The sequence below is a fragment of the Natator depressus genome, chromosome 3 (genome assembly GCF_965152275.1).
Source record: "Natator depressus isolate rNatDep1 chromosome 3, rNatDep2.hap1, whole genome shotgun sequence".
NCBI classification, from domain to species: Eukaryota; Metazoa; Chordata; order Testudines; family Cheloniidae; genus Natator; species Natator depressus.
This window is the reverse complement of record NC_134236.1, coordinates 70,332,031-70,352,574: the sequence shown is the minus strand read 5'-3', so window position 1 is coordinate 70,352,574 and position 20,544 is coordinate 70,332,031. Positions and strand designations below refer to the sequence as shown.

General features: G+C 43.9%; 2 protein-coding genes across 3 annotated transcripts in view; one reads left to right on the top strand and one right to left on the bottom strand.

Annotated features, from left to right (window-relative positions):
• Nucleotides 1–10,980, bottom strand: part of CASP8AP2 (caspase 8 associated protein 2) — a 34,686-nt gene extending 23,706 nt beyond the window's left edge. Inside the window, exons 1-3 of one of the 2 annotated variants that reach the window (XM_074948117.1) lie at nt 10,736–10,980; nt 8,050–8,125; nt 5,860–5,934 (exon numbers count right to left, since the gene is read on the bottom strand). In XM_074948117.1, the coding sequence (XP_074804218.1) occupies nt 5,860–5,934; nt 8,050–8,098 (124 nt within the window). In that variant the 5' untranslated portion in view covers nt 8,099–8,125; nt 10,736–10,980. Of the gene's footprint in view, nt 1–5,859; nt 5,935–8,049; nt 8,126–9,782; nt 9,934–10,735 lie in introns of those variants that run through there. The other variant, XM_074948118.1, reaches the window with a different exon arrangement.
• A 183-nt stretch (nt 10,981–11,163) lies between these two features.
• Nucleotides 11,164–20,544, top strand: part of MDN1 (midasin AAA ATPase 1) — a 164,727-nt gene continuing 155,346 nt past the window's right edge. Inside the window, exon 1 of the mRNA XM_074948112.1 lies at nt 11,164–11,413. Coding sequence (XP_074804213.1) covers nt 11,315–11,413 — 99 coding nt within the window. The 5' untranslated portion in view covers nt 11,164–11,314. The remainder of the gene's footprint in view (nt 11,414–20,544) is intronic.

Sequence of the window (20,544 nt, the reverse complement as noted above, 5' to 3'; positions counted from 1 at the left end):
TAGCACTGAATAAAATCAGGAGTGATAGAAAAATTAAAAATTTGTTAGAATGTTAAAGAAAAAACAGGGAGGGAAGAAAAAGCAAAAGGGGGATTATGTTGGATCATATTAAAGAAGTTCTGTATTAAAATCACAAATGAGTTTGATTCCCCATAGTTTAAATTCCAGGGTATTACTAATTAAGAGGTCTCTTGGGTTTTGGTACTGTTTCTCTCCCTCTATGTGTGAAACTTGCAAGCTGCTAATTGCGTTAGTACATTCTAAGACAGAGTCTGTTCTCAAAGCAATTCACAGAGACTCAAAGCAATACTCTAACAACAGAAACAGCACCCAGAGACTCCCTGCCCTTTTGTTGTATTAACAATTGTGATTAAAATAGAGATAGAGGATGTATGTGGATGGATGCTCGGTGTGGATAATAACGAATGATCAGGGAGGTGCCAGCCTAAGAATCCAGTGTCCATCGGCTGAAGAAGGCGTCAAGTGGAAATAACCAGAGGACCCCCGGAGGGCAGACTGGAATCCACTCAACAGCCTCAAGAATGGGAGAACCAAAGAACAAGATAACATCTGGCAGCACGGAGCCGTCAGGAATGTGCCATCTGCTGATTGATTCAGTAACAGCATGATGAAGCAATTCCCACAGACTGGCCTAGGAAGAAATTCCTATAAAAAGAGACTCTAAAAAGTGAGAACTTTGGGGTCTGATTCTGCAAACCAACTTCCAGGAGCATCAGATGAGCATCTGACAAGGCCCTGCTCCCTCCTCATGTCCAGGCCACCTGGCCAGTGGCTTGGCATGAGCAACTCTAAGGCTGGTAACTATGATAACAACCTTGCAGAACCTCTGTGTGTGTGTGTGTGTGTGATTAAATATGAGATTGAATGGAATGTTATAGCTGTAACTAACTGCTCACTATGATTCTTTCTGTATTCACAATAAATGTGGTATTTTGCCTTTTTCCCTTTAATAAGATCCTGCTGGTTTTTAATTTATTGGTATAACATTTTGGTGGAGAATTGCGAAAGGGGGAATATTGGTAAAAAACCTCAGTTATTGTAAATATTGGTGTGCACACCGCCAGCTCTAGTGAGCTAGGCATTTCTATTAGGTTAACCAGACCTGCTGGCCTCCGAGAAGGTAGCAGGGGACCTGCTGGCCTCCGAGAAGGTAGCAGGAAAAACAGATTAAACCAGACCTGCTGGCCTCCGAGAAGGTAGCAGGGGACCTGCTGGCCTCCGAGAAGGTAGCAGGAAAAACAGATTAAACCAGACCTGCTGGCCTCCGAGAAGGTAGCAGGGGACCTGCTGGCCTCCGAGAAGGTAGCAGGGAAGAACAGATTAAACTAGACCTGCTGGCCTCCGAGAAGGTAGCAGGGAAAACAGATTAAACCAGACCTGCTGGCCTCCGAGAAGGTAGCAGGGGACCTGCTGGCCTCCGAGAAGGTAGCAGGGAAGAACAGGTTAACCGGACCGGCTGGCCTCCGAGAAGGTAGCAGGGAGAAATAGGTTAACCAGACCTGCTGGCCTCCGGGAAGGTAGCAGGGGACCTGCTGGCCTCCGGGAAGGTAGCAGGGGAAAAACGCATAGATTAAGCTATGATTTCAGAATCTAGGCTGTGTCACTTGCTAAGTAATACCAGCAGTGACAAAGAGATTGAAATATCCATGTTAAGATGTTTAAAAGAAAACAGGGTAAGCCAGTACCAGAGGGAGGAATGGAGTCAGAAGGAACTCCAACCTCACCTTTTGTTAAAGAAATTACACCTTTTAAACAAAACCTTCAAAAATTTGGGCACAGTCCTTGGACTAAACAAGCCCTAGCTGATCTCTGCACTATTTCGGACCTAGAGGATAGATTGGCTCAGTATATCCTCATATACAAACCTTCTAGTGCTGCCAAAAGAGATGCAGCAGCAATTTGGTTGTTGTGGGAGGCATGTAAGGATTCTTCCCTCCGCTTGTCTTCATGTAAAGAGGAAAAGGCACAAACGGAAAAGGGAGCAGACAATTGGAAGGTGCTGGCTACAAATACCCAAAGCCAGCTGAAAATAGTGAAAGAGGCACTCCAGGAATACAAAAAGAGTGAAAAAGTTAACTCTGCAGAGGCTGGAGGGAGGCAGGTAAAGGGGGAGAAGGTCCTATGTATGGCACCCCCAGGCATAATTACAAAGAGAAAGAGTAAAAAAAAAAAGTTAACTCTGCAGAGGCTGGAGGGAATTAAGCAGCTAAACTTTGTGAAAATGTTAAAAAGGAAAAAAAAAAGTGTTAGAGAAAGAGCATTCTTGGTTTCTTTGCAGCCATTCTGAGGGAAAAATGGGCCCTTTTCCAAAGGAATGTCTGTAAATTAGCCAGGCAAAAGACACTGATTAAAATCATTTGACTGGACAATTTAGTCAAATTTGCTAAAAGAACATAAGGGGGTTCTATTGGAACTTAACTGCCTCAAATGTATAAAGGGAATGTAAGATGTAAAAAAACAGAGCAACGTGGAAGGGATGTTAAAGAAAAGAAAATGTGTATGTATCTGTCTGTGTGTGTGTAAATATGTAAAGTTCTAAGGACCAGTTGGTTTTGTTTTTGTTTTAAATAATGCCACTAAAAATCCATTTGACTCTTTAATTCAAAGTTGCAAAACTGACAGACCTTTTTGCTAGACACAGGTAATTAGTGTTGTTTGGCTTTGGGATTTGGCATTTAACCCTTAAAAGGTAACTCAATGCTTTACAAAATTTAAAATGTTTTTAAGTCGTGGCTGCAGCAGGGCAGTCAAAATCAGGAGAATATAAAAAAAAAAATTCTGGATTCTTTTTGTTTGTTTGTTTTTTGTTTGTTTGTTTTTGTAACAAAATAGCAGATGAGAGTTGTAGAAAAAAAAATTTAAAAAAGACAGTTCCTCTCTGAAGCAACAGCAGGGGTGAGGTGCACAAAACAAAAAGAAGCAATGTTAGAAACACTGAGTCTTAAAATGGCTCTGAGTAATCAGACTGTCACTTTGATAAAGGTACATGAAAACTCTGTAAAAAAAAAAAAGAAATAGTTACACCTTATGTAAAAATTGATATGGATAATGTTATAGAAGTTAAACTATGGAAGGAATGTGCATTTGCCCCAGAACATGCGCAGGGTATATTGTAGAAGGGGCAAAAGAAATGCAAACGTACCATGCTACTTAATTAAAATGCTATTAGGGCTCCAAAGGGAGCCACAATAGGTTGGGTTTTCTTTTTCAGATTGCTGTGTGTTTTGGAAGCAGAAGTTAAAAGTAATCAAAACTCTGGTGAAAGCTGATTGTGTCCCTTTTAAGATAGAGTCTCTGAGCTGCTGATGGCTTTAAATCCAAAAGCAGGAAGCTTCTGTGAAAATGCAAATTACCTAAATGATAAAGGAAGGAAAGAACTAGCAGCACAAAGGAGCTGCAGATAAAGGACACACCTGGTCAGCAAACAAATTGCCTAAATAAAAGGCATGGGATAACAAGATAATTTTAATAAATTTAATGATAATAAGTATCCCTGTAACAACGTATAGTGTGTATGATTTTTGGAAAAACCCTTTAAGGTCGTATGGTAATGATGCTTCTCAGTTATTACCTGTAAATAAAACTTAAAGCTTAACACAGCAGGAAAAACATTATAAACTTGGTCTGCTGTATAAGAAGGAAAACTCAGGGATTTAATGACTAAACAGTGGGATAATTTCCCCATAACCCTTAAAAGATAAAAGCCATTGAAACCTGGCCTGCCTATAGAACAAAAACAGGAAAATGTGGGGGCAATTCCTCTGTTTTGCCTGCAATCAGCAAGGGTATTTGTAAAAGAAATATTTTAAGCAATAATCTGCCACCCCAAAAGGGGTAGAAACATGTTCTTTTTGTCTTTCAGAAAATCAGGAAAAGCTAATGCCAGCTGAAAAGCAACCCAAAACCATGAATCTACTGTCACAATAGAAATTGTGTTTTGTGTTCTATGTTTTGTCTTGTGTTTTGTCTTGTTGCTAGCACTGTTGTGTGTTTAAAAAAAAAAAAATACTGAAGACCTGCAGGAACTTAAAAATAAATTAAGCTTTCTGTCCCAGCTACAGGACAGCCTGATACAAAAACAAGTACATGCCAACGTAGACTTGGTCCAAATTGGTCTGGGTAACCTAAAAGCCCGATGGAATCTTTGGCAATGGCTTAATACTACCACATGGCTTATGCATAAGAAAAAAAAAAAATTAGAAATAGGAAACTACACAGCCATAGCTATGGGATGCACTGAAATGCAGATACTTGCACGAGCTACTTTGGAACACAAAATGTTCTGCGTCATATTGGGAAATATTAAGGGTTTGATGCATTTGTTAAAACAAAGAAAGAGATCATTGTTTGACACTTATCAACATGAATGGATGCAATATGTTTCCAGTATTGTGAAACCAGACTTGTTAATGGGAGAAATTGTTGTCAAAATTGCACACCAACAGTCCCTGGAGGCAAAGGTATTGAAGGTTAACCCACTCCCCATATTACACATGGGATCCTTCTGGCTACCCTGGACCTTGAGCCAGTGGGCTGGGGAGGGAGGGAAGCTATTGGACACTAGAGGTTGTACCGAATGGACTCCTCAAAAGTGGGTGTGCCTCACCTTGCCTGTTGCCCCAGAACCTTGTAGTAAAGATACATCACTAGGATCGTGTATGTGGCATGAATTGGAATCACAAACTCAAATTGCCTCACAGTACCTTCTCTTGAATAGGCTACATAGAAAGTGACACTGACGATTATAAATCTTAGTGTCAAAAGGGGGATTATGTTGGATCATATTAAAGAAGTTCTGTATTAAAATCACAAATGAGTTTGATTCCCCATAGTTTAAATTCCAGGGTATTACTAATTAAGAGGTCTCTTGGGTTTTGGTACTGTTTCTCTCCCTCTATGTGTGAAACTTGCAAGCTGCTAATTGCGTTAGTACATTCTAAGACAGAGTCTGTTCTCAAAGCAATTCACAGAGACTCAAAGCAATACTCTAACAACAGAAACAGCACCCAGAGACTCCCTGCCCTTTTGTTGTATTAACAATTGTGATTAAAATAGAGATAGAGGATGTATGTGGATGGATGCTCGGTGTGGATAATAACGAATGATCAGGGAGGTGCCAGCCTAAGAATCCAGTGTCCATCGGCTGAAGAAGGCGTCAAGTGGAAATAACCAGAGGACCCCCGGAGGGCAGACTGGAATCCACTCAACAGCCTCAAGAATGGGAGAACCAAAGAACAAGATAACATCTGGCAGCACGGAGCCGTCAGGAATGTGCCATCTGCTGATTGATTCAGTAACAGCATGATGAAGCAATTCCCACAGACTGGCCTAGGAAGAAATTCCTATAAAAAGAGACTCTAAAAAGTGAGAACTTTGGGGTCTGATTCTGCAAACCAACTTCCAGGAGCATCAGATGAGCATCTGACAAGGCCCTGCTCCCTCCTCATGTCCAGGCCACCTGGCCAGTGGCTTGGCATGAGCAACTCTAAGGCTGGTAACTATGATAACAACCTTGCAGAACCTCTGTGTGTGTGTGTGTGTGTGATTAAATATGAGATTGAATGGAATGTTATAGCTGTAACTAACTGCTCACTATGATTCTTTCTGTATTCACAATAAATGTGGCATTTTGCCTTTCCCCTCTAATAAGATCCTGCTGGTTTTTATTTTTTATTGGTACAACATTTTGGTGTAACAATGCTACCATAATACAAATAGATATTATTAACATAATGCACCCAGTCAGGCAGGTGACACTTTATTTGTGTGTAGCATCAAGAATCCTCACACAGTAGATCAAACTGAATAAGACAATGCAGCAGTTTACTGTCAACACACCTGAAACAACTGAAGTGCTGTCCAAACCATCATAAATATCCACTGAGCTCTCATCATCATCCCTAAAAGAGGAAGCTGCAAATAAAGCAAGATCAAAAGCAAAATTTTTAAACTTTTAGTAAGTTTTAAGCTTTACTCTTTCTATGCGAGTGTGCATTTCACAGAACTACAATTAACACTAATGTATTAACGAACAACGTTTTACATTTGTATAGCACCTATCATCACCAACTACTTTATAACTAAGCATATGTACTGCTAATGGAATACAGCTACCTCTGGGATAACAAAAAATAGGCAAAGGCTACACACTGGTGGGAAATAGGGACATTTTGGCCAATGACACTAAGGTAAGTTTCCACTCCTATGAAAAAAAAAAGTCTTTAGTGTCAATGAGGAAAAGACAGACCCTTGGTTCCCAAAGTCTTAGACAGAAGATCTACACATAAATAAATCTGTAAGCAGTAAGTCATCCATATTGAAATTTGAAACCCTAGTCCAATGGCACTTCACAGCCAAAGCTTGGACCACTCTGGAAATTAGATAAAAGCATCATAACACCAAATGATGGAAAACTACTGCTATTTTTAAAATCTCCTCATAGTACATTGATAAGAAATTTAATATAGCAATCTGTTTATGTAATCTGTGTTTCAATTCAAATAGCTTATTCATATGATTAAAGTTTACTGATACTTTAATAATATAACTAGAGCTCATTGGAAAAAGCTGGTTCATCAAGACTGAAATTTCCCATGAAAGCAAGCCTGGGGTCCCTACCAACTCACTTGGCAGGCTTCGGGGGAGCCCCACCATGTGGGCTGCCTTGGGCCAGGGACTGCAGGACTTCCAGGCTTCCTGCAGCAGAGCAGGGAGCCTGGAAGCCCTGATTCTGCAGCAAGGAGCCTAGAAGCCCTGAAAACTCTGGCTTGAGCTAGGAGCCAGGAATCACTGGGAGCCATAGCTATCAGGGCTTTCAGGTTCCCTGCCATCCAGCTGGGAGCCTGGCAGACTTGGTTCTCAGTGTTTAAGCTCCTAGCAGTGCAGCAGAGATTCTGAAAGCCCCATATGAATCTGGAGCTGTCAGGCTCCCTGCCACTGAACCAGACTCCTTGGCCAGTTGGCTCCCTGGCCTGAGCCAGACTCTTGAAGCAGCTAGCTCCACAGGCTGTGGGAGTCAGCCAGCTGGCCTGGGAGTTTGGAAGCCCTGAAATCGCAGCCGCGGGGCAATCTGCATGGCAGGGCTACCCCACAAGTGCAGCCCCCTGGATCTCTGGCAGCTGTTGACACAATTCACACCAGTTTCACTGCAGCTATTCAATGATGGGCAGGAATGAAACTGATATAATCATGTCTATTTCACTCAGCTGCTGCTGGATATCAAGGAGTCTATTTTATTTTAGAATCACCATGTTTCAGTGTTCCAAAAGAATTTTTTTTCCAAATCCCCCATTTCATAAGAAATTTTGAATACTGAGATTTCTTGCAAACTTGGGAAATTCTGAACATCTTTTGTTTGTCTTATTTTTCAGGTTAACAATCCCAGTCTTTTCAATGTCTTTTCATATCAGACTTCTCATGCCTCTACTCATTCTCACTGGCGTTCTTCGAACCCCTCCAATTCTGCAACGAACAGTTATTACTATTGTAGATATTGGTATGCATAGTGCACCTGAAATTTGATATCTGGTCTTGTGTGCCTTGTTTTGATTTTCTCTTGGTTGGGAAAATAACGTTTACAGTATCTTGATTGCTTGTGAAGGTAAATGTACTCATGAATATACAGCAGACACAAACTAGTACACCTCCTATAATAATCCCACATAAAAAACTATTTTAAAATGGAGTTCAGGTTGAGGGAAGCAATTTAAAGGTAAGACACTACTGGGATGTTGTAGTTATCTCAAAATCCTGCATTACAAACCCAGGAAATGCAGAGTTAAGGTTACACTTAAAATCTACACATGTTAAGATACCCACACAACCTTAACTCTGGCCTGTACTGACACCCTGCATTAGCCACATGATTATAGCATTTTAGTACTTGCAGTACCAGATTAGATATAAATGATTTTTAAAGACACATTCTATTATTTTCACTCATCATAGTATTACTATACATATGGTGTGGAGGATTTGTCTTCATCTTGCAAAGTAAAAAATTAACAACCTATTTAATAAAGGTCTTACCACCATAAGGGATATCACATAATGTCAGTCCATCATCATCTGTTTCCATTATATTAACTCCCTACAGCTTCCCCATCTGCGTGTACAATAAAAAAGCAGAACAGTTAGATTAACCAAAATTTGAAAACTATATCATGAACTAAAAGCATCTTTAAGTATCACTCACAACAGGTTTGAATGTGGCACTCATTCTTTAATGAGATCCAACAACAAGCGAAGTAGATCTAGGTGGATTTTTGATGTCAGGTTACAGAATATAGCTCTGTAGTCTGGCAAAATAAACAAGCCTTTATCATATAAATGAAGGACAACTTCATGCAGAATTACAAGTGTTCTTAAGCAAGACAAAATTATATTAACCTCTATTTTATTTAGTATTGCTAAATAATCTTCTTAGGAAAAAGCTTTCCTAGGCAGCCAGTTCAGTTTACACTGCATAAAGATAATAGGTCTACCAAGTGTATTCCTAAACCAATTAATGAAAATAATCCAATTCCACTCCTGCCTACACTTAAAAAGTAAATTCCTGTTACAGTTAAAAATCAAAGCAGCAACCTGTATGACACTGCACATTTACATGACATTTTTCCTGCCAATGGATCCAATAGCACTTAGCCCAAGACATTGTACACCAACTGGAAACTATCATTTAATCCTTCCCACCACCATTGACATGCGACCACTGCTGAAGTGAGGGTGGCAGCCTGGTGAACATAGAATAATACAATGGGGGCGGGGGCAGGGAGAATAAGATATCTGGATACCAGCACAAGTAACTATGCTATGAAATCTTTACCAGGGCATACACAAAGGGCAGCATCAAGAGTCTCAGTGGGTGGAGGTGTTGCTCTCCTCTAGACTTTCTCCAGTTTGTCCACATCTCTCCTGAAGTGTGGTGCTCAGAACTGGACACAATACTCCAGTTAAGGACTTGTCAGTGTTGAACAGAGTGGCAGAATTACTTCTTCTTGCTTACACCACTACTGCTAATACATCCCAGAATAGTGTCTGCTTTTTTTTGGCAACAGTATTGTACTGTTAGCTCATAGTTAGTTTGTGATCCACTATAAGCCCCAGATCCTTTTCTGCAGCAATCCTTCCTAGGTAGTCATTTCCCATTTAGTAAGTTATGCCAGGGATGGCAATAGGGAAAATAGGGGTTATGCCATGCCGGGAGGTGAGGGAAGAACAGGGATTGAGTTTATGACTGGCCAGGGATGCTGTGGGCTATGCCAAGGTGGTGATGACAATGCCTGGGCAATGGGGCAAGGGCAGACGGGAGCTATGCCAGGCTGGGGGAAAGGGGGCCAGCTGGGAGAGGGCATGTCAGGCTGGGGATGGGCAACAGCTGGGCAGGGGGTAGGGGGCCATGCCAGTCGGGGCAGCTCATACTGGGTGGGGGTGGCAGCAGCTAGGGAGGTGTCGCTGTGCCAGGCTGGGTGGGGAAGGTGATGGTGGGGGCTGTGCCAGGCAGGGAGTGGCCGTGGCAGCAGCGAGGGGGGAGCGGTGGCGGGGTTGTTCCAGGCTAGGGATGGTGGTGGCTGGTGGGGGGGCTGTGCCAGGCTGGTAGCTGTGGGGGGGCTGTGCCAGGCTGGTAGCTGTGGGGGGGAGGCTGTGCCGGTCCCGAGGGGGCTATGCCGGGTGGGGGGTGGAGACTGGGTCTCTCTCTTCCAACCCCTCCCCCTGGCTGCGAGTATCCGCCTGGCGCCCCCTGTTCCGCTCCCTTCACCAACCGGTTGGCGTCTCTCCCCCGCCGCGGCAGCTTCCCAGAAACCCGGGATCCCCCCAGGGCCGCCGTTGTCGCCGCCGCAGGTCCCGCAGGCCGGGCCAAGGGGAGGAGGGGCGGGATTCGGGCAACTGCCAACCACTCAACAGAGACGCACAGCACGTAACCTTATTGACGTCACTAGTTCCCGCCTCTAGGAAAAAACAGTTGGCGCGAAAGTGAACCGTCTGAGGCGGCCCCGCCCCCAACAGCCTGGCCCCACCCCCTCCACTCGAGCTCCGCCCCCTTTCCCCTGCGCCCCAAGCTCCGCTCCCAGACCCTAGCGCTCTACTCTGCTTCCGGGGCGCCTGCCCCAGCGCCCCGCCCGCCCGGAGCAGATGTACCTGCCGGGAGGGAGGGGTAATGCCTCGCGTCCTGGGGCAATGGGCAAACGAGGAGGTTCATTTTATTTTCACGCCGCAGCTAAAAATACAGCTGCACACTCCTCGTGCTCCGCCCGTGGGCAATACTCGGGGCGGCCAAGGGGGAGCGAAACAGCGCCGCGAATTGCCTTTGCCTGTGTTAGTGGCACTGTTTGCAGCGCTCACATGACATTATTCGTTTTTCACCACCACCCCCTCCAGCGGCGTGTTGGGTACAATGAGCTGGACAAGGTCTCCGTCATGAAGCATTTGCAGCCTGAGGCCCTTATTCAGTGAAATTAAATCGACTCGGTGTGGGTATAAATGCATTCCCTTGTAGGATCAGAGTCTAAAACAGGAGGCCCCGATCCTGCTGTCACTGTATCAACGTCAAAACTCCTTGAAAATATTGTCAGGCTACCACCTTCTCATCCAGATTCCCTCACCAGGCTCCAGTGTGCCCTGGTGTCTACAGACCACCGCCAACACGCGAGGAGATAGCAACGGTGCATGCGCCGCGCCGCTAGTCAGTATCAAAACACGACCATGTTCTAGTTACCTCGTCGCCCTTCTCCCGGAGCCCGACCTGTTCGCCTCATACACCTGCTGTCTCCTCGCTGCCCAGGTAGCTGCAGTGTCATATCAGTAGTTCAGTGGGCACTGAGGAGCCTTGGCAGCCGGCAGGACCGAGCTCTGAACGCGGAACCAGGGCAGAAACGAGCAGTAGCATCCGAGATCACAGCGAAGGGACAGGGTAAGACTCGCCCCAGCTCCCGATGCTGTGAGTAGAACTGCACCTGCTCCCGGGGAACTCCTTGGAAAACTACAGATCCCAGTATGCAGCGCTCGATCTTCCCAGTGGCCGCTCGGGCTCACGGGGGAGTGATGCATGCTGGGATACGTAGTTTTCCACCGGCCCCGCGGCTGAGGACGCGAGGCTTCTTCCTTTCCCTCAACGGCGCTGCTTGGTGACGTTTTGCCAGAAACGGAAGCTCGTCCAGCGCGAGCTGCGCGTCTCTTCTTGTTCCCCACGTGTCGCGGTGTATCGGAGCTTCCGAAGGGAAGCGCGCCCCTCCCCCTCCACGAGAGACCCCAGAGCTCGCAGCGGCAGTGGCGGCGGGGGCTGTGGCGCGGGGACATGGAGGCCCTGCGGCTCCACCTAGCCGGTGCGCTGCAGCTGGTGGCGCAGAGGAACGAGAAGAGCAGCAGCGAGCTGGGCAGGTTCCTGGCCAAGCAGGTGAGCAAGTGGCCGCGCAGCGCCAGCGCAGCTCCCGGGGGCACGGGGCAGCTCCCTGGGCAGCCCTCCCAACCCACGCCTCCCCCCGCTCCCGCCTGCTGCGTCACCCGGCTATCGCTGTGGGGCTGGGGAGGAGAACAAGGGCACCCCCTTCTTCTGAAACACCCTCACCCCTCGTCTGCTTCGCCAGAGCTGCCCTCCCCAAAGACACGACCCCTCCCGCCCTCCATCTCCCTTCGGGCAGCGTCTGCTACGGAGAGCAAGGGACAGCTGCACCCTGTGTAGGGAACACCATGCACCCCCATCGCCCCTACATCTTTGTTTCCTGCTGGCTCTCACCCTGCAATGCTTGTCCAGCCCTATCTTCTCACCCAGGTGTTTCCGTAATGGGGAAAGGACAAAACACCTTTTCTACTGCTCTGCGTAGTTAGATCTTTTCTTCTTCTGGTCTCTGTAGTTGGAGCCACGGGAGCTCCGCTTCTGACATCTCTGTACTCTATCCCCATCGACAGCAAACTGTTCCTCCTTGGTTTTAACCTCCACTGTCTTCCAGCGCTATGGAGATGAATCTGCCCTACAGTGAGAGCTAGAGGGTGCTAGGCATTGAGATACCTTTCATGCTTTGGGCCTCAGTTTCTCTGCTTCAGTCCCCTACACTTCAGGATGTATTTTTCTCTCACTCTTCTCTGTAAATATTAGAGGGAATATGGCCTAGTAAAGTAAAGGACAGGAAGTTCTATTCTTAGCTTTACCACTTGCAATGTGATCTGGAGAAGATCTCTGACTTCTATGTGCTTTAGTTTCTTTAGTTAAAAAGTAGGGCTACTTATCTATGTTGTGTTGATGTTGAGGTCTGATTCATTTATGTCTGTGAAGCATTGGGCGGTCTTCAGTTGGAAGGTGTTGGAAGAGGAGATAAAAGTGCAAAAATTTTATATTATAGCATCTTTCGTGACTGACGTTTCAAAGCACTTAAACGGCATATCTGTATACACAGGGCTCAAAATACACTTTCCCATTTGAGTGCCTAGTAGGAAATGTTCCTGATGTCCGAGAGTGAGGGAGCCTAAACCATCAAACTTTTTCAGATGTAAACTTTCATTTCAAAATGATTTTCTCTCTGCTAAAGTTAGGAAAAACCTTCCTACTGTGAAGCAGTAATTTGCAGTCTTATTTATTTTTAGACAAGGCTGTTCATTGGCGGTTACAGTTTTCTCAAGCACTAGTAGGAGCAAAGTGAAACTGATGTGCAAGGATTTAGCCAACTCTATAAGCGAACATGTATGTGGGAGATCAGATGGATGTGAGGACTGCAAACATCATTGCACATGGAACTGAGTAATTGTCTGTGACTATTGTAGGCTGTTGTCTCCTTGCTTTGCGCTGTGTATTTTTTTCACATAAGGTGTTGATGCACTTTGCTTCAAAATAGTTAATGGTAACATGACAAACCTGCCACCACCTTGCTCTGTCATGGGCTGTTTCTTCCCAGTTACTGGGCTCGACATCACATGTTTTCAGATTTGACTTCAGTGTATCTTTATACCATTTGTACCAACAACCATGAGAGTGACTGCCTTGTTGTAACTGACCATAAAATATGGCCTTGAGTGTTCTTGAGTCAGCCGTACAAACAAGGTGCCCAGACCAATGCAGCTGAGCCATTATGAGCATGTTTTGAGTGCCAGACATCTGTCAGCAATTAAGGATTTTGGTATTAGGAATCTTGATCAACTATTTGACCCTGCAAACAGACTGAAGGCAAATGGGACTGATCGAGTTTCCTGGAATGGGGCAATGTGTTGTTCATGTCTCACAACCATACAGAAGTGTCATTAGATATTTTGATTATCGCTTATTTTGGTGCCCTTATCATTCTGTAGGTGGTGTGGCAACTTCCCAAATGCAGAGTTCGCTTTAGACAGCATGCTCTCCAGGTATCAAGAGGAGCGTTGAGAGGAGTGGTGTTGATCTTAATAAATGGGTAGACATGCACATCTCCCTGCACTGGTTCATATAGTATTTCAGGGTTTTTTTTGGACTAATTGTGAAACCAAAGCAATTAACTGCATGAACGAAGTGATCAGTTATAAATTGAATGTCATTAATCTGGTGAACAACTAGTGCACAAAGAAAAGGAGTACTTTGGCACCTTAGAGACTAACAAATTTATTTGAGTCTCTAAGGTGCCACAAGTACTCCTTTTCTTTTTGCGAATACAGACTAACACGGCTGCTACTCGGAAACCTGTAACTAGTGCACAGTCATCAGCAAATAAAAGTAAAAAGTAAATAATAAGTAAAGCTGCCACTTTTGTATGAGCACAGAAGTGTTGCAGATTAAACAATTTCCCATCGGTGCAGAACTGAATAAATATTCCTCTGTCAGTGTTATGAAATGCATGCATAAGCATAGCCAAAAAAAGGATGGAAAAGAGTATGGGAGCAAGCACAGAGCCTTGTTTGGGGCCATTAGTGACAGTGGTCTGCTATCTTTCCATTTTCCATCACTCTGACCATTATCCCATTATGGAAGGACCAGATGACAGAAATAAACTTTGCACGGCATCCAAAGATGAACAGAAGTTTCCGGAGTCCCTCATGATTTACAGAATCAAAAGCCTTGGCTAAGTTGAGTAACACCATATGAAAACCACAGTTTTGTTCCTGGAATTTTTCCTGGAGCTGAGGGGCTGCAAAGATCATGTGTGTAGTGCTCCATTCAGACCGAAATCCCCACTGAGATTCAAGGAAAATGGTTTCCAAAAATAGTTGTTAGGTCTATTCAGTATAACCCAGGAGCAGAAGGTAGGGAAATGCTGAGATGATGATCACCTTAAGGGTGATAGGGCAAACTGATAAAGGTGAACAATATTGACATCCTCGAAATCCTGTGACACTGACTCTTGCTCCCATATAATTTGGAAGAGCCTTGTAAGGTGCCTTGCAATATGGTAGCCAGCCTGCTTGTACAGTTCTGCTGGAATGGCATCTAGTCCAGGTGATTTCTCTTGTGACATCTGCTTGACTGTAGTCTTGTATGAGGTAGGGGCTCGTGCAAGCCCTTCTTCTAAAGGGAGTTGTGGAAGAGCATTCATTGCTTCCTCAGGGATGTCTGAAGGGTAGTTGAGAAGTGAACTGAAATGTTCCATCCATCAAGCATTTCTTTTTTTGTCAATTAAAAGTTGATTGCCATCCAGAGTGCGTACGAGGGTTATCCCGTTTCACCTGGGGACATACCCAGCATGGAGACCAGGAAAAAAGCTTTTGGTGTGTTTGCGGTCTGCTATCGGTTGTAATTTTGCCACTGTGTTTTCTGCCACTGCTTTATCATTTGCTTAAGTCTGGTCTGAACCATCTGATTTGCTCAATGATATGCAGCCCTCCTAGCAGCTGAACTTTATCTGCTTTGTAGGCTTGGAGCAAAAGCATGCAGCGAGTTCAAGAGCTGACATAGTTGAGAGTCATTCTCATCAAACCAGTCCGGATATTTCCTCTTCATAAAGTCAGAAACTTCAGCTGCCAGGTTATATGTTGTAGGAAATTGACAAGACTGTCAGAATGATACATTTGGGAGCTGAATCTGACAGGTGAGAAGCAGTGGAGTCAGGTATTGAAGTTATTCATGAGGGAGAAAGACCTGAGAAATGGAAGCGGGGAAGGGTAGAGTAGCAAGAAGAGGCAGAGCAGTCCATCTCTCTCTGACTGCAGCCAGCAGGGAGAATGTATGAGAAATAGTATGAGAGAGAGAATGTCCTTCCCCTTCCTGTAGCTTTAGGAGAAGGTGAGCTTCAATTTTATTACTCTTGCTTGCTGGAAACTGATAGAAAGATGGATTGTAGAATAGGGGCCAGTGGTAGAACCCTGGTGGATAGTAGTTAATTCTTTTGGCGAGTTGAAAGGCTGTTGTGGTATTGCCAGGCTTTGGACCTTCAGTTTCCGAGAACGTAGTACCTTATATATTAGGCTGGGGTCACTCAACAGCAATCATCTCCAGCCATCCTTTCTGTTCATCATTTTAATTTGCTAAATATATTATATCTTTATGGCTTTATATACAGGATACATTCTGCTTGTATTGTTCTGCAACTTCAATGCTTTTGTTTGGCTCCCTTCTCCTCGTCTCTTTAGTGTTTCATAAATCATTGTCAAAGGGACTTGTCCAAAATCTATTTGGTACTCCTGGGGGAATTCTGTGCCACTGCACAATGCAGAATTTTGCAGAATTCCCCGTTTTCCCCGACAGAATTGGGCTGCAGAGCTGCTGGCCACCACCAGGGGCCACTGGACTTTGCAGTACCCAGCTGTCAGTGAGCGGAGCATCCAGCCTGGCTGGGCTGGAGGCTGCACGATCTGCTTGATCCTCATTCTCCCAGGGAGAGGAGAGGGCCCGGGAGACCCAGCTCTGGCAAAGGGTAAGGATGTTATACCAATAAATTAAAAACCAGCAGGATCTTATTAAAGGGAAAAAGGCAAAATACCACATTTATTGTGAATACAGAAAGAATCATAGTAAGCAGTTAGTTACAGCTGTAACATTCCATTCAATCTCATCTTTATTCACTCATTCATTCATACAAACACACACACACACACACACAGGTTCTGCAAGGTTGTTATCATAGTAAGCAGTTAGTTATAGCTGTAACATTCCATTCAATCTCATCTTTATTCACTCATTCATTCATACAAACACACACACACACACACACACACAGGTTCTGCAAGGTTGTTATTATAGTAAGCAGTTAGTTATAGCTGTAACATTCCATTCAATCTCATCTTTATTCACTCATTCATTCATACAAACACACACACACACACACAGAGGTTCTGCAAGGTTGTCATCATAGTTACCAGCCTTAGAGTTGCTCATGCCAAGCCACTGGCCAGGTGGCCTGGACATGAGGAGGGAGCAGGGCCTTGTCAGATGCTCATCTGATGCTCCTGGAAGTTGGTTTGCAGAATCAGACCCCAAAGTTCTCACTTTTTAAGAGTCTATTTTTATAGGAATTTCTTCCTATGCCAGTCTATGGGAATTGCTTCATCATGCTGTTGCTGAATCAATCAGCAGATAGCACATTCCTGACGGATCCAAGAAGTTATCTTGTTCTTTGGTTCTCCCATTCTTGAGGCTGTTGGGTGGATTCCAGTCTGCCCTCCGGGGGTCCTCTGGTTATTTCCACTTGACGCCTTCTTCAGCCGATGGACACTGGATTCTTAGGCTGGCACCTCCCTGATCATTCAGTTATTATCCACACCAAGCATCCATCCACATACATCCTCTATCTCTATTTTAATCACAATTGTTAATACAACAAAAGGGCGGGGAGTCTCTGGGTGCTGTTTCTGTTGTTAGAGTATTGCTTTGAGTCTCTGTGAATTGCTTTGAGAACAGACTCTGTCTTAGAATGTACTAACGCAATTAGCAGCTTGCAAGTTTCACACATAGAGGGAGAGAAACAGTACCAAAACCCAAGAGACCTCTTAATTAGTAATACCCTGGAATTTAAACTATGGGGAATCAAACTCATTTGTGATTTTAATACAGAACTTCTTTAATATGATCCAACAAGGAATGGCAGGGCTGCACCGCACCACGTCCCCTGGCAGGACAGTAAAGAAGCTGGGGGGAGTAAAGCCTCTTGGGGTGCTGGTGTCTGGGCTGGGGGGTATCCTGCAGCTGGGCTCTGGGGGAATGGGAATGCAGGGGTCTAGGCTCTGGGGGCCCCACATGGCCTCCTCCAGCACCACCCAACTGGAACTGGGTTGTCATAGGGGTTTCTTTAACTCTCTACTCCTGGGGGAATCTTTTTTGCTGCTGACTATATTGTTGACAGGTATTTTGAAATAAATTACAAAAATAATTGAAACTGGAATGATTATATTGTGTTATTTTGACAACTAAAATATGCAGAATTTTGCAAAATTTTAAAATATTGTGCGCAGAATTTTTTAAATTTTGGAACAGAATTCCTACAGGAGTAATTTGGGGAAGAGAATCCTGCTTTTGGGATTCATTTTAAAGAAGCATTTAAAGCTTCTCCCTCTGGTTGTAAGGGATTTTGCTGTTCATGCTTAAATGAGTCATATAAATAGTGTCTCAGCTAAAGAAAAATAATCATGCCAAAATTTCAACCACTCTTAATTTCCTGACCCTGCATTTCTGGGTAATGCAAGCAAACCTCACTTTTGTGAGGGGCAGCAATTAATTTGAGTCTAAAATGAGAGGTATTGGTGTGATTACGGGCACGTGGTATTTATTTGGACTAGATGAAATGAGTTTGGCTTAGTACAGTTTTCACTTGCAGGGGATCCATATCATGCAGCACCCACACAATTGGCACCCTTGTTGGCAACTCTGCGAGAAGCTAAGGATTGAATTGTCATGGCAACAGAATGACCCTTCTCACATTTAGAGGGATTTTTCTATCTAGAGTAGGTTCAAGAAAGGCTGGTAAGGAAAAGTAGGGGGAAGATTTCACTGCTGCTAGTTATGCCTTATTTACTCTATGAACACAGGATTTCCAGTTTTCAATGGTGTCAAGGGGATATCTTTCACAAGCGCTAGCCTTACCTATTAAAGCTATGTCTGCACTGCACAGTCCATGCTGGCATAGCCCCCTTGTGTAGATGCAGCTTACTACCAGAAGAAGAATTTTTCTGTCTGCCTGTAGGTACACCACCTCGAATGATATTAGATAGGTTGAGAGCAGCACACTTCTGTCGATATAGCTGCATCTACGTTTTTTTCCACATCTAGTGATCGATATAGCTAAGCCGATATAACTTTTAAGTGTAGACCCAGAGTTGTGCTGCATCCATGTGAGAATGTATCTTCAATTTCTGTGTTTAAAAATAATCAAACTCAATTGTTCTAGTAATGTTTACAGACACCCTGGTCCAGTAGCAATGTAAACGTGAATTAGCATAATAGACATTATCACCAGTATTTGGGCATCTGCCACAATAAAATACTCAGCCTGAATGTTCATACCATATAGGAGAAGGTACTGTCACAACTAACATACATTTTCTATTGTCCTTAATGTGCAGTAAATATTGGGACTTCAAACTCTTCTGAATCAGAATGTTGCATTTTCATGGGTGCAGTCTCATATGCTGGTTTTATTAGAGAAAGTCATTTTGGCTCCTTGTGGCAGTGTGGGGTTTTGTTTCCACAGTTCAGAAACGTGAAGGTCAAACTACAAGCAGGAGGGTAACACAACATCCTTCTTTTTTTCTCCGTCTTTCATCACTCTGTGAACTGAGCAACTTGAATTGAAAGTTCTGAGTCTTTGGGCAGTTTCTCTATGTAGTTATGGTTTAAGCAGCAAGTAGGAGAGAGCATTTGAGAGAGTCTTAAGGGACATCTGGGACACTAGATTCTGGTTCTCAAATTGGTTGATTCTTTGGGATTACTTTACGATTATGCTAGTTTATCTTGCAGTATGACTTTCACTTCTCAGATGTATATGAACTGAGGGATTTTTTAGTAAAATAATAATTTGCAGCTCTCAATCATTTTACCAAGGAGTTATTGTCATTACTCCCTTCACAGATGGGGAAACTGAAGAACAGAGAGGTGAACTCGCTCCCCCAAGGTCACCCAGCAAGCCAAAGCAGAGCAAGAATAGGCTCTATGCTTCTGGAGACCCAGTCTAGTACCCTAACAACTGGGGCAAACTGCCTCCTCCTTAAAATGTTAAGCTTTAAAACAAAAAAAGATTTAGCTACCAGATATGCAGTCACATAACATGTAGCAAACGGATGGTTTGTGCTCAGTGCTGAGCTCTTTCTGCCTCTGTGGCTCTGAAGAGCTGTGGTTTCTGTGAGTGATTCTATTAATAAAGAAGCTTCTCCTGCAGAGGTGGAAATCCTCCATCCCTGAGATGGGTGGTTTACAACAGTCTCTTCAAACACTAGCAATCTGAAGATATTTGGTCTTTACTGGGCTTTAACAAGCCTTGCATTTACACATACCATTCAGGGTATTGCCTGGTTGTAGTTGCACATATTGTTTTATCTCACTCTTTTTGGCCATTTCTTGGTAGTATTTAGCTTTTTCCCATTTACCATGCAGGAGGATGTGTATGTGAGACAGGTGTGGTTCTGTCTGACTTTGTAGATGGCTCTAGCTGCTACGTGTAAAGCCACTAAAACTTTAGTCACAAAAAAATTAATGATCCTTTTTTAAAAAGGATCAAATATGGTGATCTACCATGACATGCATGTTCTAACCTTCAGTACAGAAATAAAAATAACTCGCTAGATACATGTTCAGAATTGGGAGAGAAATATCTCTAACAATTTATTATATGTGTTATCATAACATCAGATTGGCTTGTGATTGCTGCTCTCTAGTGTTATGAACCTAGTCTGCCGATGCTTTCCAAATCAAAATCTACATTGGAAATAAACTTTTGATACTTAACTTGCGCACCATTCATCTTAATGCCCTTCACCTCAGGATGATATGGGATCTGTGCACAGACAGAGTGCGCAGTGTGTACATGTTCTCTTTTCATGTGGGACAACACAAACCTGCAATTGAATCTCCAGGTCAAATGAAAGTCTAGCATTCAAATTAAATGATACAACTTAACACTGCACAAAACATTTAGAACAAGGAAATAGTGTTTTGAATAAAACCCGATTGGAGCGCCATTTGGCTGTCAATCCCTCCTCGCATGAAGGCAACTGAAGATTATTTTCATCTGCCCTTGGTGCAGTTATGCTTCTTCATCCCCTGACCCTCTCCTTTTCAGTACATTTGTGATTAGTTTAAATTAGGCACAAGCCTTTACAGCTAGAAAATGGCAGTTGTTGCATTTGTATCTAGGCCACAGTAGTGACCATGTTATCTGTTATCCTTGATATTAGTTTAGGTGGGACTGTTATCCTCCCCAATCTTTGTCCTCATATTAAATAGTTTATTGCCTATCAGGAAGTTTCCTGTTCCAAGGCAGTAGAATGTACTCTTTGTTCTCTATAGCAGTGGTTCTCAAACTAGGGCTGCCGCTTGTTCAGGGAAAGCCTCTAACGGGTCCGGCCAGTTTGTTTACCTGCTGCATCTGCAGGTTCGGCCGATCGCAACTCCCACTGGCTGTGGTTCGCCGCTCCAGGCCAATG